Source organism: Bacillus rossius, chromosome 2, assembly GCF_032445375.1.
Source record: "Bacillus rossius redtenbacheri isolate Brsri chromosome 2, Brsri_v3, whole genome shotgun sequence".
NCBI lineage: Eukaryota > Metazoa > Arthropoda > Insecta > Phasmatodea > Bacillidae > Bacillus > Bacillus rossius.
In genome coordinates this window covers 65,613,001-65,630,423 of record NC_086331.1, presented here as the reverse complement: position 1 = coordinate 65,630,423, position 17,423 = coordinate 65,613,001, and the positions used below count along the sequence as shown (strand labels likewise).

The following is a 17,423-nucleotide window of genomic DNA, read 5'->3' as shown; positions in this document are numbered from 1 at the left end:
CTCTGAAAACTTGCCGAACCCTATAGTGGGAGATACAGGCACCAATCTAATTGAATTATCATGTAGCGGGATGATGGGCTCTACGATGTGGGGCCTCCCTGGAAGTCCCGCTGTCTGGCGTGCCAAGCCCAATGGCCTGCCTTATTGCCTCACCTTTAGTATCCTTGAAAAACTATTTAGTTTTTTTCTCCTTGTCTGCACATCTTAGTGCAGGTATGCTCCTACAGTGCCACGCATCACTGGCCAGGATGGACCTGGACTTCAAAGACTGTCCAAGGCAGTACATCATAATGTGTAGTATAGATGATACAGTAGAGTGAGTATTTTTTATCTAGTGCACAAAGAGGAGGTTTCCTTAATTAATTTTAATTATAATTTCAAGCAAATGCCGCTGGAGTTATTTAATTTTTTATCATGCCAATTTTACAATTCTTGCAAAGTACTGAGTCAGAAAAAAGAATAATGCTGATAGCTAGCTCCCTTTAAGATAAACTATAAAATTTGAAAATATAATAGTTTTTAAATACACAGCGTACATAAAAATTACAATCTGGTAAATATAACTTTAAAAAGTACTAATCAAAACTATTTTCCTCACTTTATTGTTTAGGTATACACACAATAAGGTGATATTCATATCCAGCATTAATCAAAAGGGAAAAAAAAAAAACGAAAAAAAAAACAACTTTACAGAGCTTGTAAAGAGTAAACATTTTTTTAAATACATTTTACATTTTAATAAAGTTTACTAGCATACTTACATTTTAAAACATTTGTTAGAATACTTACCTTTTAAAAACATTGCTAGAATACTTACATTTTAAAACATTTGTTAGAATACTTACATTTTACGACCACGAACCATACATTTTCCATTAAAACTTGATGAATTCAAAACCTCTATAAGTTTTTCACGAGATGAGTGTTTATAGACAGTTCCCAAGAAGTTGCACAAATATGGTCGAGATAATGACACATCAACATCTTTAGGACTGGTATTTGGGAATTTTCTATACCTACAAAAGAAACATTAAAAATCATGCATTCCAACATATATGATCACCAAAATACATAAATTTAAGTCTGCATTTTTAGTGTTTGATGAGGCTAACAATGCACCGAGACATTTTTTTATTTGAACTTAACATATTATTGAAAGCGAGGTCACCAAAGACGGATGAACACACAACAATTAAATTAAAACAAGAAAGGAATTGGCTATGCCTATTGATTAGAAATCATCTCAGTGTTTGCCTGCAGTGATTTCGAGAAACCAGTGGAAACAAAAATCAGTATGGCTGGACCAGGATACGAATCTGGGTCCTTCAGAATGCAAGTTAGGCATTTACCACTGTACCACCTTGCTCCACTGCATTGAAGTTAACTCCTCATTGGTCACTCTATGAGCACTACCTCACACCTTTTATAAAAATGTGCTAGTTTATTAAAAAGATTCTTAGTTCTGGGGCTCCCTTGCTAGGTAATCACAAGCAAGTATTAACTTAATGGGTATTGAGTATTAACCTAGCTCGTACATATGGTATTGTTTAGTCTCTGCTTTACCTGTGAGATATTCCCTCATCACACAAGCGACAACCATAAGATATTTTCACCAGTTTCTAGAAAAACATTATTAAATATTAGCATTTTACAGAGATTGTTTATTGTGCTCTATGCATGTAAATTGCCTTAAAAATCTTTGTAATCCACAAGCAATACATCATAAATGAAGAATTTACTGAATTGGTAGATTATCATTTACTAGAAATTTCCATGCAATTGTACATGCATAAAAAAACATTACAAAAATATATCAAGAAAATCACATATGCATTCAGGTTACAAAAACATTTTTGAGCCAAGAAACGACTGTTGTTCGGTTCAGCTAAAAAAAATTACCAATCACTTCAAAACAAATATCCCCAATCTCCCAACAGTAACTTAGTAATAGGAGAGGCCAGGGCCACTTCGTTCCAGGACACAATTGGTGCATGGATACTTCCATGGTCATCATGAAGCCTATCATCCATAAAACTTTAAAAACTTCTAGCTCATGAATTTTAGTTTAACTTCAATAGTCAAAAAGTTTAAACATGATATTTAACATAATGCACTGCTTCTGATCAACAAGCATTAATTAAACTGTCATAACTATTCCATCCGTTGCTTGGACCCCCATGTGACATGCAGCCATGCAGCCATGCAGCCATCCAGCCATCCTGACGACGACTGACCACACATTTTGTCGCACGGGAATTTGGTGATGCAAAATATGTTCCAACAAACATCCTTTAAACCCATGCTAAAACATGTATTTTTCATTTGTACTTCAAAATTGACTAAAGGAAAATGTGTTCTCAAACTATGATGAAATTTCCCCAAAAGATCATTTACATACATACTAAATCAATATAAAAGCCCACAAATAATGCTTTAACAATTTAAAAACTAAATTACTGGAGCAATATTTCATAACCTGAACACACCTATTAAGCATAATGTACTGTTCCATTAGATCTGGTACCCAAAATACACAGCTGTGAACACACTACAGAACCACACACATTTGTATGCTGACTGATAACTACGGATAAATATTACATTTTATAAACCTTTCCAGTAAAGCATGTATGTATTTGAATGTATTTAAGCAAACACAATAGCATAACTTTTATTGTGAGTCACTGTAAGTTTACCTAAGCTTCCTGCATGACATTAGTAACACTGTATTTTTCCCCCTTGTTTATTATTCGTGCAACCTGTCAATAATTATTTCCCTTTGACTACTTTTTAACTATAACATTATTTTTAACATTGAAAACCTACGTGTATACAAAAAGTTAAATATTTGTTAACCACCTTACAGTAACTGCAACACAGCCAATGTTAGCTGAGAGCCGTACATTACATCAAATTGTAAGACTGCAATCTCTGGAGGTGTTTTTCTCCTTATTTAATGTACTCCAAATCATAGTTTCTTTTGCTAACTTTTTCCTGATATATTTACTACAATTAAATTTTTTAAAAATTTTTAGTTGAACAGCCTCTTCTAAACCATTATGCCAAGGAGATTTACATAGCCAGTTCCACAACACACAACTATTATGAGATGTGATGTGCTATAATATATTAGACCCCAAATTGTTTTAAAATTTGGTTTCATAAAGAAAATGATAGAATCTTTACCATGAATTTTAGTTAATACTTAAAATATGTTTATAACATATTGTAATTGGTCACTTAAATGAATATGCAAATTAAAAATGCAAAGTGCTTACTTACACAGCTACACCCAAAGGCCACTGGAAAATTTCTTCATTATCAACCAATGATGAATCATAAACAATAAATGCTGCGTTCACAGCACCTCCTCTGGACTGCATATATGGCAATAACCAATTGTTGTTGCAGGCTTCATCGCCAAGCAAAACCACAATAACACCACGTAGGTTTCTATACTGATGTAAATAGTTCAACCAAGATTTTGCAGTGGTGATTTTATCTGCAGAACGACCATTCAGTGCAATAACTAAGTATCTCACATCACTAGGAACCGTAGTCTGAATGATGCCAGGCCCTGTGCGGTATTTAATAATAATATTTTTTAATGTCAGTTCTCCATACTCAACAAGTCCATTCTGAAGCACTTGTATTTCCCCATTCAAAATGTGTTTCCAGAGGTAGTTTCCAAGAGATGCTTTACTCCAAATTTCCACTGTATGGGAGGATGGTGATGACTGGTTCACAACTGCAGCATGGGAGAGATGCACTGCAAATGGAGCTCTAACATTCTGACTAAGTGTAGTCTTGTCCAGCAGAGCAGCACCTTAAACAAAACAATTCTTCTGAATCATAACCTTCATTTGCTAAGTGAATAAATGTTATCAGGTCTAGATTAGGAGTTTGCATATCCACAGATTGTGTTTAGCTTACATTACAGAGCATAGAGACCTGGCAGGAGATACTGTCTTAAGGTAAGACTGCTAGAAACATCCCGATTCGCTAATCAAATCATCGGCCTCTCTCTTGTTATCAGTTATGGAGGATGTTATCACAGATTACTTGCAAAACACACAATATGGGATGTTTAGGCCTTCCACGTGCCTCCAAGTGATATGCTAATTCCCTTGTGTAAATAATGCTGTGTTGGTTCAACTTCACAGGTATTTATTGTCTTCACGTTCTACACACTCACAATTAAACTATAACTCATTTGTGACTGGCCTTGCTGTTAGCCCAAGCCAACAACTCATGGCCAGGCCACAATGAAAGGGGTCGTGATGAGAGCAGTACGTCTGCTCTCAGTGGCAGGTTGAAGTTAACAGTGGCAAATGAGCATAAATGGATACCAAGGTAGTGCTACTGTCACCAGTCAGACAATAAGTTAACAAAGTTAACAAAAACTATCCAATATTTAAAACCAACATAGTCATGATAATATTACATAAGGACAGAACCATTTTCTTATGGAAAAATACATGTAAGTAATTAAATAAAGAGAATGAATGTATTATTTTGAGTTATTTAAACAGCACTATCTATAATTTTATTAATTATTGGTAAATGTTATTAAAAATTTATGACATACAGTACTCCTCCTATTTCATGTCACTTCACTTCTCCGGCCCTGCCAGTAATCCAGAGTTTTTATACAGGCAGCTACCAAGCGGGTAGCTTGATAATTTTGAGCATAAATTGGAGAAGTGGCTGCTTGTTGCAGGGTCAGTGCCATCTGTGCGCGATGTTTGTGTCTACTTTGTCTGCCTTACGTCATTCTGTTCCATGTTGGGCTTGTTCGCTGACGGCCTATAATTCATCAGGGTAATTTTGTGTGTTTGAAGTGCTGTGAGTTAAAAATGCCTCTACAGTGTATACGTAAACACAAAACATTATCACATGTGGGTAAAACCAAGATTTTGAAACTATTTGAAAAAGGTTAAACATTTGTTAGTCTCGCAAAAGAATATGGAGTTAGTTGTGCTATAATTTACGACATAAGGAAGAACAGTGACAAGATAATGTCTTTCATAAAAATGAAAATGTGAAAAGTGCGCTGTGACATGTTTTTTTAACTGGAATTCATTCAGTGATTATAGAGTTCCACATAACCTCCGTTGATGACATGGAAGGTTAACAAAAACACTATTACCTACGAACGTTCCAAACACGTCGGATTGTTTATTTTTACTGTACTATGTTATTATGCTAAAGTATTATGTACATATTAAATGTAAAAATATAGGTATATATAGAACAGAGTATTGTCTGCAGCACAGTGATAAATAAAAATTAATTAACAAATGTCTATAGACGTTAAGACAGTGGTTACAAAACTACCTAGTGAATTTGAGTATTTATAAAGACCAAGGATTTGCAGATAAATAAATAAAAATAAAAACAACTTTACATGTTATACTATGTATTTTGCTGGTCTTTTATTTTGGGATAATTATAAGCATTTTAATACTACATTGAATCATCAGCATTATCGAGCAATGAATAAAAATAAAGGGCAATTTGTACAAAATGTACTTAAAGTAACCAAACTGTATTATAATAAATTATTGATTTTAAATAGTTATAAGTATTGAATTGTCAGTGCTTCTCTGATATTTTAATTTTAAAAAAATAAGTATGTGCTTCCCTTAACACAGGAGCTCAGGAGATGTCCCGGAAGCTGCGCATTGAGAGGACTTCCTCAGGAATGCAGTAGAAAAGCATTGAAAAACTTTAAAATCGTGAACATCTTGAAACCCACTGCACAACCAAAATAATGCAGCGTATTAACATCAACTATAAAAGGCACAAAAAGCGACGCAAGGTTGTTATGTCACAAAAAGGGGGTGATAAAGACATTAATAAACTTGAAGATCCACTTACTAATTATGTGGGTTGAAAACATGTCGTCAAGACATGACAAGAAGTTGGAACATATTAGTGTTCATGTTAAGAAGCGTGGTTTTAAACACATGAAGATTAAAAAAATGAAAGATGCCGGCAAAATAACTACATAATCATAAGAAATAAATTTGGAAAACTATCCCATCTTGGAATGACTACATCTTAATTCACATATGGCACTCACACTTGTACAACAAGAGAACTCAGATGACCACGGTGGTTGCGTCTGGCGCGAAGGATTCACTCTGTAGTGACACAGCGGTAGCCGAGGGACGCGGGAAACATAGTATATCAGTGCGCAGGGAGCCGAAAGTAGTGCGAGAGGTCGAGGGAGGTCATACATGGAAGTATAAAGGCAAGGGGGTAAGACATACAACTTCACAAGAAGTAGTCTGCGGAAGGGTAAAGTGGGCAGGCCAGGACGCTGCAGTTGCGAAAAGGATTCAGGTACGAGGCACGGAGAAAGATATTTGCGCGAGCAAATCACCGTGCTGGAAAGAAGGTGGGGAGAGAGTGTTAGAGTGGCGTGATGCAATTTTGCACGGGATACAGAAAATGCTGTGAACAGCACAATAAAAACAAAACAAGAACACTGCCGCTTAGCGACAGGATGCTGAAGATGCCCAGCCGAAAGGCTTGAGAAAACTACAAAAATAATTTAAAATAAAATTCCCTTAAATAAACCTGAAATAATAACTTAAATATAAAAAAATAAAAATAAAGTGCCATAAATTACCTCAAAGTGGAACAGCGCAGAAAACACTGAAAACTTGAGTGTTTCCACAAGTTAAAGATAGCCTTCAGTTTTTGTTTTTACAAGAATGCAATAGGCATTAGCCTATTTTTGGAGAAATTCTAAAGGAAAAAGCTAGAGTTTTCTACAAATAATCACGAATAAAGATAACTTTCAGGTCATTGAGGCCTGGTTGGACAAGGTTAATAGACGTTTTGGTATACAATGTGTCAAATCTATCATGTGATGTTGATGTGGTCGAGCCATACAAATAAAAGTTCTAAAAAGTGATTGAAATAGCTTTTAACTACTGACCAAGTACCTAAAATAAACCTATGTTCACAATGCTGCAGATGGTGCTCCTGAAAAAAAGACAGGATATTGTTCAAATACACATGGTACACTTAAGATGAACATGTTAGTGATTACTTTTCTGTAACTTTCATGACCCGTCCTCAGTTTCCTTACTTTTTCGTAACTTTCTGACCTTCAGATACCCTGACTGTGTTAAAAATATTGGGGAACAATTGGAATCTAAATTTCCAACAAAAAACAGAAACATTTAGTGAAAATCTAATAATACTGACAAATTAATGTTCCTAAAACCAAACCAAAAAAATCATATCAATCATATTATTACTTGAATGAAAAAAAGAGAAAGCAGTCGATAGAATAAATGGACAAGATAGGGTACATAAATTTTATCACATACAATTGAAGCGGAACTGTCCACTTCGTGAAGTCACCCGTACGCCAACCGTCCTTCTACTCCCACTCTTCCTTCTTCCCGCTCCTCCCAGGGTATGTGTTCCCTCCTAGCTGGTGTGCTGCGCAGGCGCAATAGCACCTCCGTAGAGCATACAAGCTACTGCGAGCATAATTTCTATCTCTTTGGTCCCAGTTTTTCTTGCTTGTTGGTCATAATTTGTTTGCTTGTGACCAAGGTCAATAGGTCGGGACTTTGAAATTTCACATGTAGTCAGCTGTGAATAGTTAGTGAGAGAGTTCCGCGTCACACGCGTCGGAGGTGTAGGCATGACGCAACGTAAGTACGGTGAATGATTTCTGCTGGTGCGAGTGGCCACTCTCTTAACTTCTAGCTTTGAAGTTTGATACTGAAATTACTTCTTTCGGCTTGCTACTTCAAAATTTTTGTTTGGATTTAGCCTTGGACGTCTTTTTTATATTAGCTTCACCATATTTATTTTGTGTCATTGTGCACTTATGCTTGTGCGAACAGTGTTGTTTTTTTTGGTAATGTATTGAGTAAAATTTTATTAGTCCTTTCAGACATATTTTTTACTAGACACATGTGTCTTAAATTTTGGGCTGAGGTTTCCATTTTGTTCCCTTACATTGGGAAACTCGCATTCTTTGACAACATGTTTGACCCAAATAGTGGTCGTTATTTGACTTGTTTGTTTGCACTTCCATTGCTCCGTAATGTTAATACTACTTAACATACACCTGGAATGATCAATATTGATAATTTGTATATTCCAATGTTTACATGATCTTGGCAATGTAATCTTTGTGGTTTTCTTGCTTGCTTTGATCCCACGGGACACTGCTTCTAGTAATGAAATAATTACGTGTCCATGTAATGTAAATTATTGTGTAGAATAATGTAACCTTTTATTAGTGTGTAACTTTAAATCTTTGCTACGCTTTTTGTAATTGTTATTTCATCACTGTCATTTTTTTTTCTTGCAGCCTATCCAATGTGAAGTCACCAAATAATTTTTTCCATAATTGCTGTTTTCAAAGATTTTGATGCATTCATGTTACTCTTTAATGTCATAAGAAATTAGCTATGTAATGCTGTAATATTTTGAAGTTGAAAAGAATATTTCCTATGAAAGAAAGTAATAAAATGCATTGCGTGCTATTTTTTGTAAAGATTCCATATTTATTACTGCTTCATGCTATTGATAACTTTAAAAGAATCCCTACAGCTCTGCTCCCGACAGGAAAATTGAGCCACTACCTTGTCGTCAAAACGCATGTTCGATTTCTACTAGCAGCCACTGGAAGACTTTAAATAACAATAATATTTTCCAAACAATCTTAAGGGAAACAAATTAGTCGGTACTACCTTCCAAGTGAATTAAAATAATTGCAGACCAATTGCCCTGCTTACAGTCACCTCTTAAGTATCTGCACAAGCTCTAAACACCAGGCAAAATTAATTTTTAAATAACATAATTTTACTACTCTAGGCGATATGGGTTTCTAGAACATTTAAGACCACAGACAGAAACAGTAGATTTAATAAGTACACCAATCCCTTACTTAGCACAACTAATGTGTTCCTAAAAATGTTCGTGTTACCCAAAATCGCGTATTCTGAAGAATTGGTCTCCATAAAAGAAAGGCTAATTTACTTAATGTGTTCCAAATTGTGTAGGGAATAATTCTTTACATAATATAAATGTGTAGAATAACACTAAACAATAAATGTGTCACACCATTTATCTTTATAAGCCTACCATCGAATAATTTGTGTGACAAATACGAGACAGCATAACAAGAGATAGTTATTGTCAGTTGGCTGGTTGACTTGCCCGCCCGGGAACGACTTTTAATTCACGACACGACCCTTTCAGTGAACTATCCAAACCATCCTTTACTGGCAGTGAAACCAATATTACTGCCTGGATATTTTTTAAAATTTTAATTTTTCAAAAATTAAAGTGCTTATTCATGTATCACCACTTGGTTCACACCAATCCTGTCAGGCCCGGGATTTATTTTATTACACCATTCATTTAACAACCTTTTCCATGTGAATCATCTTTTCATTTCTGTTCCGGTATGTAATGTCAAATATATTTCCGCTAGTACAACCAACAGCATCAGACTTATATAAACTTTTGATAGAGTCCTTATTTCGTACGATTGTGTGCAAAGTTGACTTGCTTAAAACTAAAGTACGACCAACATAATTGTGGCCTTCATGATATTCTGCACGCCGTAATACTAATAGTTTTATCTCAAATACTTGAACACAATGCATTATGCTCTCACTTGGATACCAGATTCCACTATGATTACAACTGCAGGTGCTAGCGCACGTACAGTTACCGGCAAACAAATGTGCAGACTTTGCTTTGTGTTTGAGCATGCGAGTTCCCTGCCACTGGCTAGAGTGAAGTTCATCACGCGCGGATATAGCTAACTGTATGCAACGGCACAACTGTTGTTTACCAAGTTGAAACGGACTTTGTTGCGTTATGCCAGACTTTTTTTTTGCCTGTGGCAATTTCTTGCTAACTGAAATTTACAGACATGCTATTTAAGACTGGGGCATTAAAATTAACATTGCGCTAAATGAATTCAAGGAATCTGAAGACATGCTAAGTAAGGGATTGGTGTACTTCACATGAACATCTAAACAAAAACCAAACAGCAACACTACTTTAAATATCTTAAGAAGGCATTTGATACAGTAGATCACAGCAGATTATAGCATTAAATGAAATCATCTGTAGAAAAAGGTACAGTAATTAAATTATTTACTAGCTACCTTCAAAGATGATGACAATTTATCTCTCTGGATGGACATAACAATAAGTCCCTTTTTAATTCAGAGTACCGTGTTTTATCACATAATTGTCGCACATTTTATTCTAAAATCAGGTTTCAAAGTACAGATGCAACGTTTATGCGAGAAAAACTTTTTTTTTCATAGATAAAGTTATTCATGAAAACAAAACCCATTCATGGAAAGCACGTTTATTTAAAAAGTGAAGTATAAAAGAGCACGCCAAACAATTCAAATCAATAAGTCATGCAACAATAACCTTTCTTCAACTTTAAATAGAGAAACAAAATCTGTGATCCGAATGCAAGCTTGAACGAACGCGCAACTATCGTCATAGTAAACACCACGAAAGAGTGCGGACCATCAAATGTAGTTAACTCAGCACTTGACAGAGAGCGTGCGTTGCACGTAATCAGCAAGATATCAATATTCGACTACGTGTGCGCGCTCTATACGAGAAGCAACATAACCAAACACGACTAATGCCAACTAGCACTGGCTATATTTTTGTAAGTGGTACACCGCAGCGACGCAAACGAACAGATAATGTTTATAACGTTTAACAAACGTCTTTAAAAGAAAATCGACACATCAGGCAACTTCGTATTTCCGTTAATTATAAAAGTAAGTTGTAATGTCCGAATGAATATTAGATTTCTACTTTAAAATACATCATTTTATATGGAAAAAATACAGAAACAAAGCGCTCGGAATCTAATAGTGGGACCAAAAACATCATGTTATGTTTACACGAAAGGTTTTTTTTAATACAAATTTTGACGCCCTAAAATATAGGTGCAACAATTATACGCGTGCTATGATTATTCAAGAAAAGAGGGGTAGTTAGGCTACTTAAAAATTAATCACATACAATTTTACCTACTCTAGTTAACATTATAAATTAGACATCGGAAGAAGGATGTTCAGTTCTAGTTTCAATTTCATTTTTAATCTATGTAAATGCTATTACTAACTATGTTTGTATGTTGTATGCTGATGAGAGATACATATTTAATATAACAGAAAAACGGGAGATAAGTCACACAAAATAATTTAAACATTAACAAAGACAAAATAAATTATATGTTTGTAAGTGAACCCAAAAGAACTGTTGATAATCAGAGCGGATATCAATAAAACTTTTGGCAAACCTTTATCAAGAGTAGCCCTATATAAAGCAAAACTTTCAGGCTAGCTTTTCTGGTGCGACAAATATTTTTTAAAAAATTAAAACCTGCTACTGCAGTTTCAATTGAAAAATAATATAATCAGTCAAACACAGATTACTCCAAAATATCTACTTGCCTATACACATTGTCACTTAATAAACAAGGCACACATTTGGTGGTATCGCAACAATTCATAATAAATATCTCTCATCGAAATATTTCCAAAAGGAGTTATTAAGCATAAAAATACAACCACTGATGATACAAATGGTGAATTTGAAAAATCTGCACTGTGATAAACTCCCTCAGCAACTTTTATTTTCAATGTAGACATGAAATACATGACCATAGCATGCAGAATACTCAAACTATACATGCAAAGAGTAAACAAAATATGCAAAAAAGTATTTAATTATATTATATGAATTATAACTACTTTCTTGTATATTTCACCTATCTTTGCTTTATGTACAAATTGAGTACCTAAGTAAATTAAATTAGAAGTTGCTAGTTCAAACAAACTTATATCAGGGGGTCGGTTCAGAAGACTGAAAACAGATAATGTTTTCCTGAGTGCCAGTCGAACTTTCACTCTACTAATGGTACACAAAACTATCTGTAATTTTTTAAAATTATAACTAGCATTTAAATGAAATGAGACTTGAAAAATTAAACCTTCAATCTAGTTATGTAGATATGATTTCAAGTATGCAATACTATGTGACACGATACGTGAAACTTTCCCAAGCTACAACTATTTATGAACACATAGGTACCACTAGTATGGGTAACAACAGTTGCATTTGATTAATGTATCCAAAATTGTCTTGTGTATCTTTATAAAGTACCAAAGTTAGACAACAATTTTATATATATATATATATATATATATATATATATATATATATTTATTTTTGTATATATTTATTTATATATATTTATTTATATATTTATATATAATGATAGCTGTTCAATCAAGTAAAAGAACTTAAGCATGTAAGTGACAAATTAAACTAATATTTCAAATTATAACAATTATACCAGACTAGTCAAAAACCAGAGAGCAGATATGAATGAGTCTTCACCTTCAGGAACCTCTAGGAAAATATTAGCAAGTTATTGCAAGAAAACTGTTGAATCAAAATTGTAAGCTAAAAGTAAAATTAAATATTCATTATCATGAAACTAAAGGCGTCAAGCAAACGGATAATTTTGTATACTATAAATAACAATAGGCCTACATAAAACACTTTATCTCTAAAAACTAAAACATGGTACATACTAGGATTTTAACTATAAATACCTGTACAATCTTTTGACCATAGTTGCCATTTAACATGGGAACCAAAGTTTTCCACTATATTGAAGAATATTATAGTCTGGAACTGACAGTCACCGTGATGTCATACACATAGTCAATTGCACAGACAGCCTCGATCAGTGCGTAGAACAACACACAATCTTCTAACTGCTGAATTTGATTTCTCTGATCTCAGTCAATACATTGACGCCTCCTAAATAACTTTGCGTCCTGACGAAAAGTCTCTGGTTCGAAATGTTAACACAAACTTCTGGTCACCGACGAGAAGTCCCTAGTCAAAGTTCGTATAAAATAGGCACTTCTTGAACCGAACTGTCCTTTCCAATAAACAATTGAAATAGTACTCCACAATCAATAGTTCATTTTAAACACTTGGGTCTCTTACTGTGAATTTGTATCGATGTAGCTGAACAATAATATCTTCAGCATGTAGAAGTAGCTGCAATTCCACTCATTCTCGATCTAGTACATAAATTATTAACTCTTCTTTATAGAAAAGGTTTTCAAACACCAAATTTTATAGTAAAATTAAATCAAACCTTAAAATACTCAGCATTAATACGACCGCTGATACTACATCCAGCTATATCCTAAGTATAAAATGTTTTGAATCAAAAGTCCTAAAGAACAAACTTGCGTGTGTGGTAAAACAACATTTTTTTTCCAAAAAAGATATTCTTTATCTAGTTAAAAGCAGAAAAAACCAAATTCCAAAGCTTTTGATTACTGAATTTTTAGTATTTAACTCTGCAGCTCCACAAAGAAATTTATAATGTTTATGATTAAGATAATACTTTAATTAAATTGTACATATTACTCTATGAAATGTAATTTTAATAAAGAAACCAGGCAAACAAACTGTAACAAGTTTTTAAAAAGAAATTGAATGCAGAAGAATTATGGCTTAAATATGAATGAAAGAATGAAACATTGCAGCATTATTAACCTCGTTAGTACGTTTATTTTGCGTATTTATGTATTGGTATATAGGTTTGTGTACGTACATGCAAAAAGAAGAACAAAAAGGAAGAAACATAAGTTATGATACAATCTGTAAATTTATTTTTTTATCGTAATGATTAATACAATAAAAGGTCATCATTGTACATACACTAATAGTACAGAAGGCTACTACTGTATTAACTTATTTTGTTTATTTTATAATATAAAATGGCTAATTTTCACAAATTATTTTTATATATTGTAATATTTTGTTCTTCAGGGTTCATACACAAAAAGAAAAAAAATTTCAAGGACAATTCCAGGACATTTCACAGATTTTCAAACATAACAATTGTTATTTGATACTATGTTGTTATCGATAAAATGGCCAGCAGTTAATTCAAAGATAAACACTAATAATAATAAAAATGCTATTTTCAATATTTTTCTTGGATTCTTAACTACAACAAAACAATTATTACCTTTTTTAACAGTTTTTAGACAGTTTTTCAATCTCTTCACTTAACTTTGCGACTTCGGCTGCCGATTCACATGATTTTTTCCTGTATGCATTGGACTTTGAAAGAAGAGTGAAATCATTTCTTTTCTCAGCAAGTAATGCCATTGAATCAGCTTCTTTATTCATTGAATCAATTGATTTCTCAATCTGCAGCTTCTTCTTCTTCAGTTCTTGGACAGTTTCTTACATGTGAGACCTCTTTCTACTACTTTCCTCTCTAGATGTTTGTTTCTTCTGTTTATCCAAGAAGTGCTGATAGCGCATTCTTGATGATCTAGCATTTGCCAACAGTTCTTTACTGAAAATAACATCACTTACTTTTTTATCTTTAAATTCATCATACACAATCCTCATTGCTACTAGAGTTTTTCTGTTAAATTTTCCACAAGCATTTCTCTGTTGACAGAGAAACCACGTTCTACATATGCTTGGTCATGAGACAGAGTCAATATAAGTTTAAATACTTTCCAAAAATCTGCATACTGTTTGTTGTCCAGGAAATATTTACAAAAAAAAAGAATCTAACCTTTGAGTATTTCTATCAAAGTTTGTAAACTGTGAAGGATCTGGTGACACTTCTCTGAGGAACAACTTGAACTGTAGTAAAGCTGCATCACACACACCTGTACTGATCCATTTTCTATTTTCAATCTGCTGAAGTAACTTTTTAAATGTTTCAGTGATTTCAGTTTCATTGCATAGTAGAGTTCTACGGTCAAGACACCTGGAAAATCTCACTACAGGATATTTCAATGGATTTTATCTTGAATTCTTTTAACCAATACTTTCAATAACTGTCGACATTCAGATTTGAACACTAAAACATCCTTTTCTGTGACTTTCTTTTGTGTAACACAAATAATCAGTTGTTTTCTTGTTGCAAAACCAGTTTCGATACTCTTCGTAAACACTGTGTTATCCTTGCTATTAGGATCAAGTGCAACAAATCTACATCATTGTTTGCCTTATCCAAAATTTCCTTCTTTATGAATAATAACTTTAGTCCATACAACAATTCTATTGTGTCAGAAGCTTGGAAAGGAATCATGGGGGAATCAGTCTGGTAGCACTTGAGGTATGGTTGTATCTGACTTCCAATAAAAGAAAAGAAAGACAATTTGGCAACCATCAGTGGATCTTTAGCAGCCTTCTGAACAGTCTGCAAAGACTTGGTACACAGAGCAGATTTGGGTTTACCTTTGTAAGAATCGACAAATGCTGTTACTTGTGGCCAAATACCAATAGCCCGTTCTGAAACATCATCATCCTCCACCCAAAGTAAAATATCAACTTGAAAGCTTTGCAGCTGTAAATATATTTTTATGATTTGTGACAAGGAAACTGTGATTTTTTTTGCTAAGAGTATTACTGACAAATTAATATAAAAGTTAGAATTATGTACAGATCTGACTATAAGTAAATAATAATTTCCTCATTTTAATGGCTTCAAAAATGTTTTTACTAGTATCTCTGTATTAATATATAATGTTCATATTAAGTTTGATCATTAACTTTGGGAATCCACAAAAAAAAATCACATTAATGAAAACACCAAAATGAAGAAAAAAAAATCTTTAAAGTGCAAGTTTGTGTATTACGCCTTTTTAATTTATAGATGAACGTCTACTTCACGACATGTTATCTATGAATTTATGTTTTTTTACAATACATGCTGCACGGACGGAGAATTTACTTCAGTTAAAGGAAACTTAAGTTATTTAATCAAGTGTTTTACTGTAACACAGTGTGTGCTAAATAAAATTTTAAGGATACCGATAAAATTTCCAGGACAATTTACAATTATTTGCGAATTCCAGGACATTTCCAGTACTGGAAACAGTTTTTTGAAATTCCAGGTTTTCCAGGACGTGTATGAACCCTGTTCTTGTTTAAAATCTAAACCTTGTTTTAGTTGTCAAACTGAACTAGACAGTTCCTGCTAAAGAATGAAGCTTGATTCACTGAAATCAATTAGGCAAATATTATAAATAAAAATATTCTGTATTAGCAAATTTAATGTAACTTTAAGCCCTAAATAGATTTTTATCTTAAATGTAGAGATTGTCTCAGTGAAACAAAAACTAAAATCCAAGGACCTTAACCAGAGTCCTCTTAGTCCACAGTAGTAGACTTAGTCCAGAGTTGGTCCACACTAAGATCCTACCAACTTAGTATTGCTTTCAGAGACTTTTTTTTGGCCAGACTAACTTAAGTGGAGAATCATACAGGTACATAATTGTCACATCTCCTGCAAATGTGTACTCAAGTGAACAACTGAAGTTTTTACATACAAAAGACATATAAATATGTAAAAATACTATCACAAAATTATTGATTTACTAACCCGTACGACATGTGTAAATCCACTAGATCTTGTCCAGGATATAAAAAAAAAGAATAGCTCACAGTATTTTAGACAGATGATACAATAGATAAAACTAGAGTAAGCTTCTGATACTCCGGCATCCAATAGTCCAGAATGCCAGATGGTCCAGCACCAGCAAGGACTGTACATGGACTTCAGCCAGCTAAGCAAACTAAAGCTAAAAACCTATAATTTTTAGCTAGGTAAAACACTTTTCAAGCATGCACATAAGTGGTAGATAAAAGGGCTAAGTGCAGCCCGGAAATAGTTGTGAGTGTTCAATGCGGTTAAAGATCTCTCTGAAGTGATCTGCGTGCTTCATGTTTATTCAGCAGAACTTGGCAATCGTTGACAGAAATTTTTTTTTGGACTGTATATGTGTTGAAATGTTTATCCTTATGTTACTGTTAAAAAATTATTTGCTGCCAAATACATTTTACAAATGTATTTGATATACAACTTAGCGTTTAGCGATTGCGGGAGATACCACCTGATAATCTGGCATTTTCAGTAATTCGGCACCTGCAAAGTCCTGCAACCGCCAGATTATTGGATGTATACCAAATATCAAACATTACAAAATAAAATAACATTAAAAGTGAACATAAACTAGACAATGTAACATAAAAACAATGGTTGAACCTAAATCATTAAAACATTGAAATTGCATCAGTGTTAAAAAATTCTTCCCAGTGGTAAATAAAAGGTTTTCTTTAAGTTGTTTGTAACTTACTGAGTGAGTTGCTAAAGATAATTAATTAAATAAATTATTTCAACTGCACTATAAGTTTATTGTATTTTACCTAGCGTATTATCTATCTAATAAATTATTGCTTCTAGTACTGCAATAATGAACATGTTTTTTAAACAGTTATATCAATAGGTAGATTTTTGACATTCAACAAATAATATTAAATATACATTATAA

General features: G+C 33.5%; 1 protein-coding gene across 13 annotated transcripts in view; it reads right to left on the bottom strand.

Moving 5' to 3' along the window:
- The window catches only part of LOC134529340 (ribitol-5-phosphate xylosyltransferase 1-like), a 92,496-nt gene that overhangs the window by 53,896 nt on the left and 21,177 nt on the right, over nucleotides 1-17,423 (bottom strand). For all 13 annotated transcript variants that reach the window (XR_010074536.1, XR_010074537.1, XR_010074539.1 and 10 more), the window contains 2 exons: nucleotides 3,283-3,826; nucleotides 846-1,016 (listed from right to left, as the gene is read on the bottom strand). Coding sequence is in view for 4 of the 13 variants with exons in the window: in XM_063363301.1 (XP_063219371.1) it covers nucleotides 846-1,016; nucleotides 3,283-3,826 (715 nt within the window). In the remaining 9 variants the exon portion in view is untranslated. The remainder of the gene's footprint in view (nucleotides 1-845; nucleotides 1,017-3,282; nucleotides 3,827-17,423) is intronic.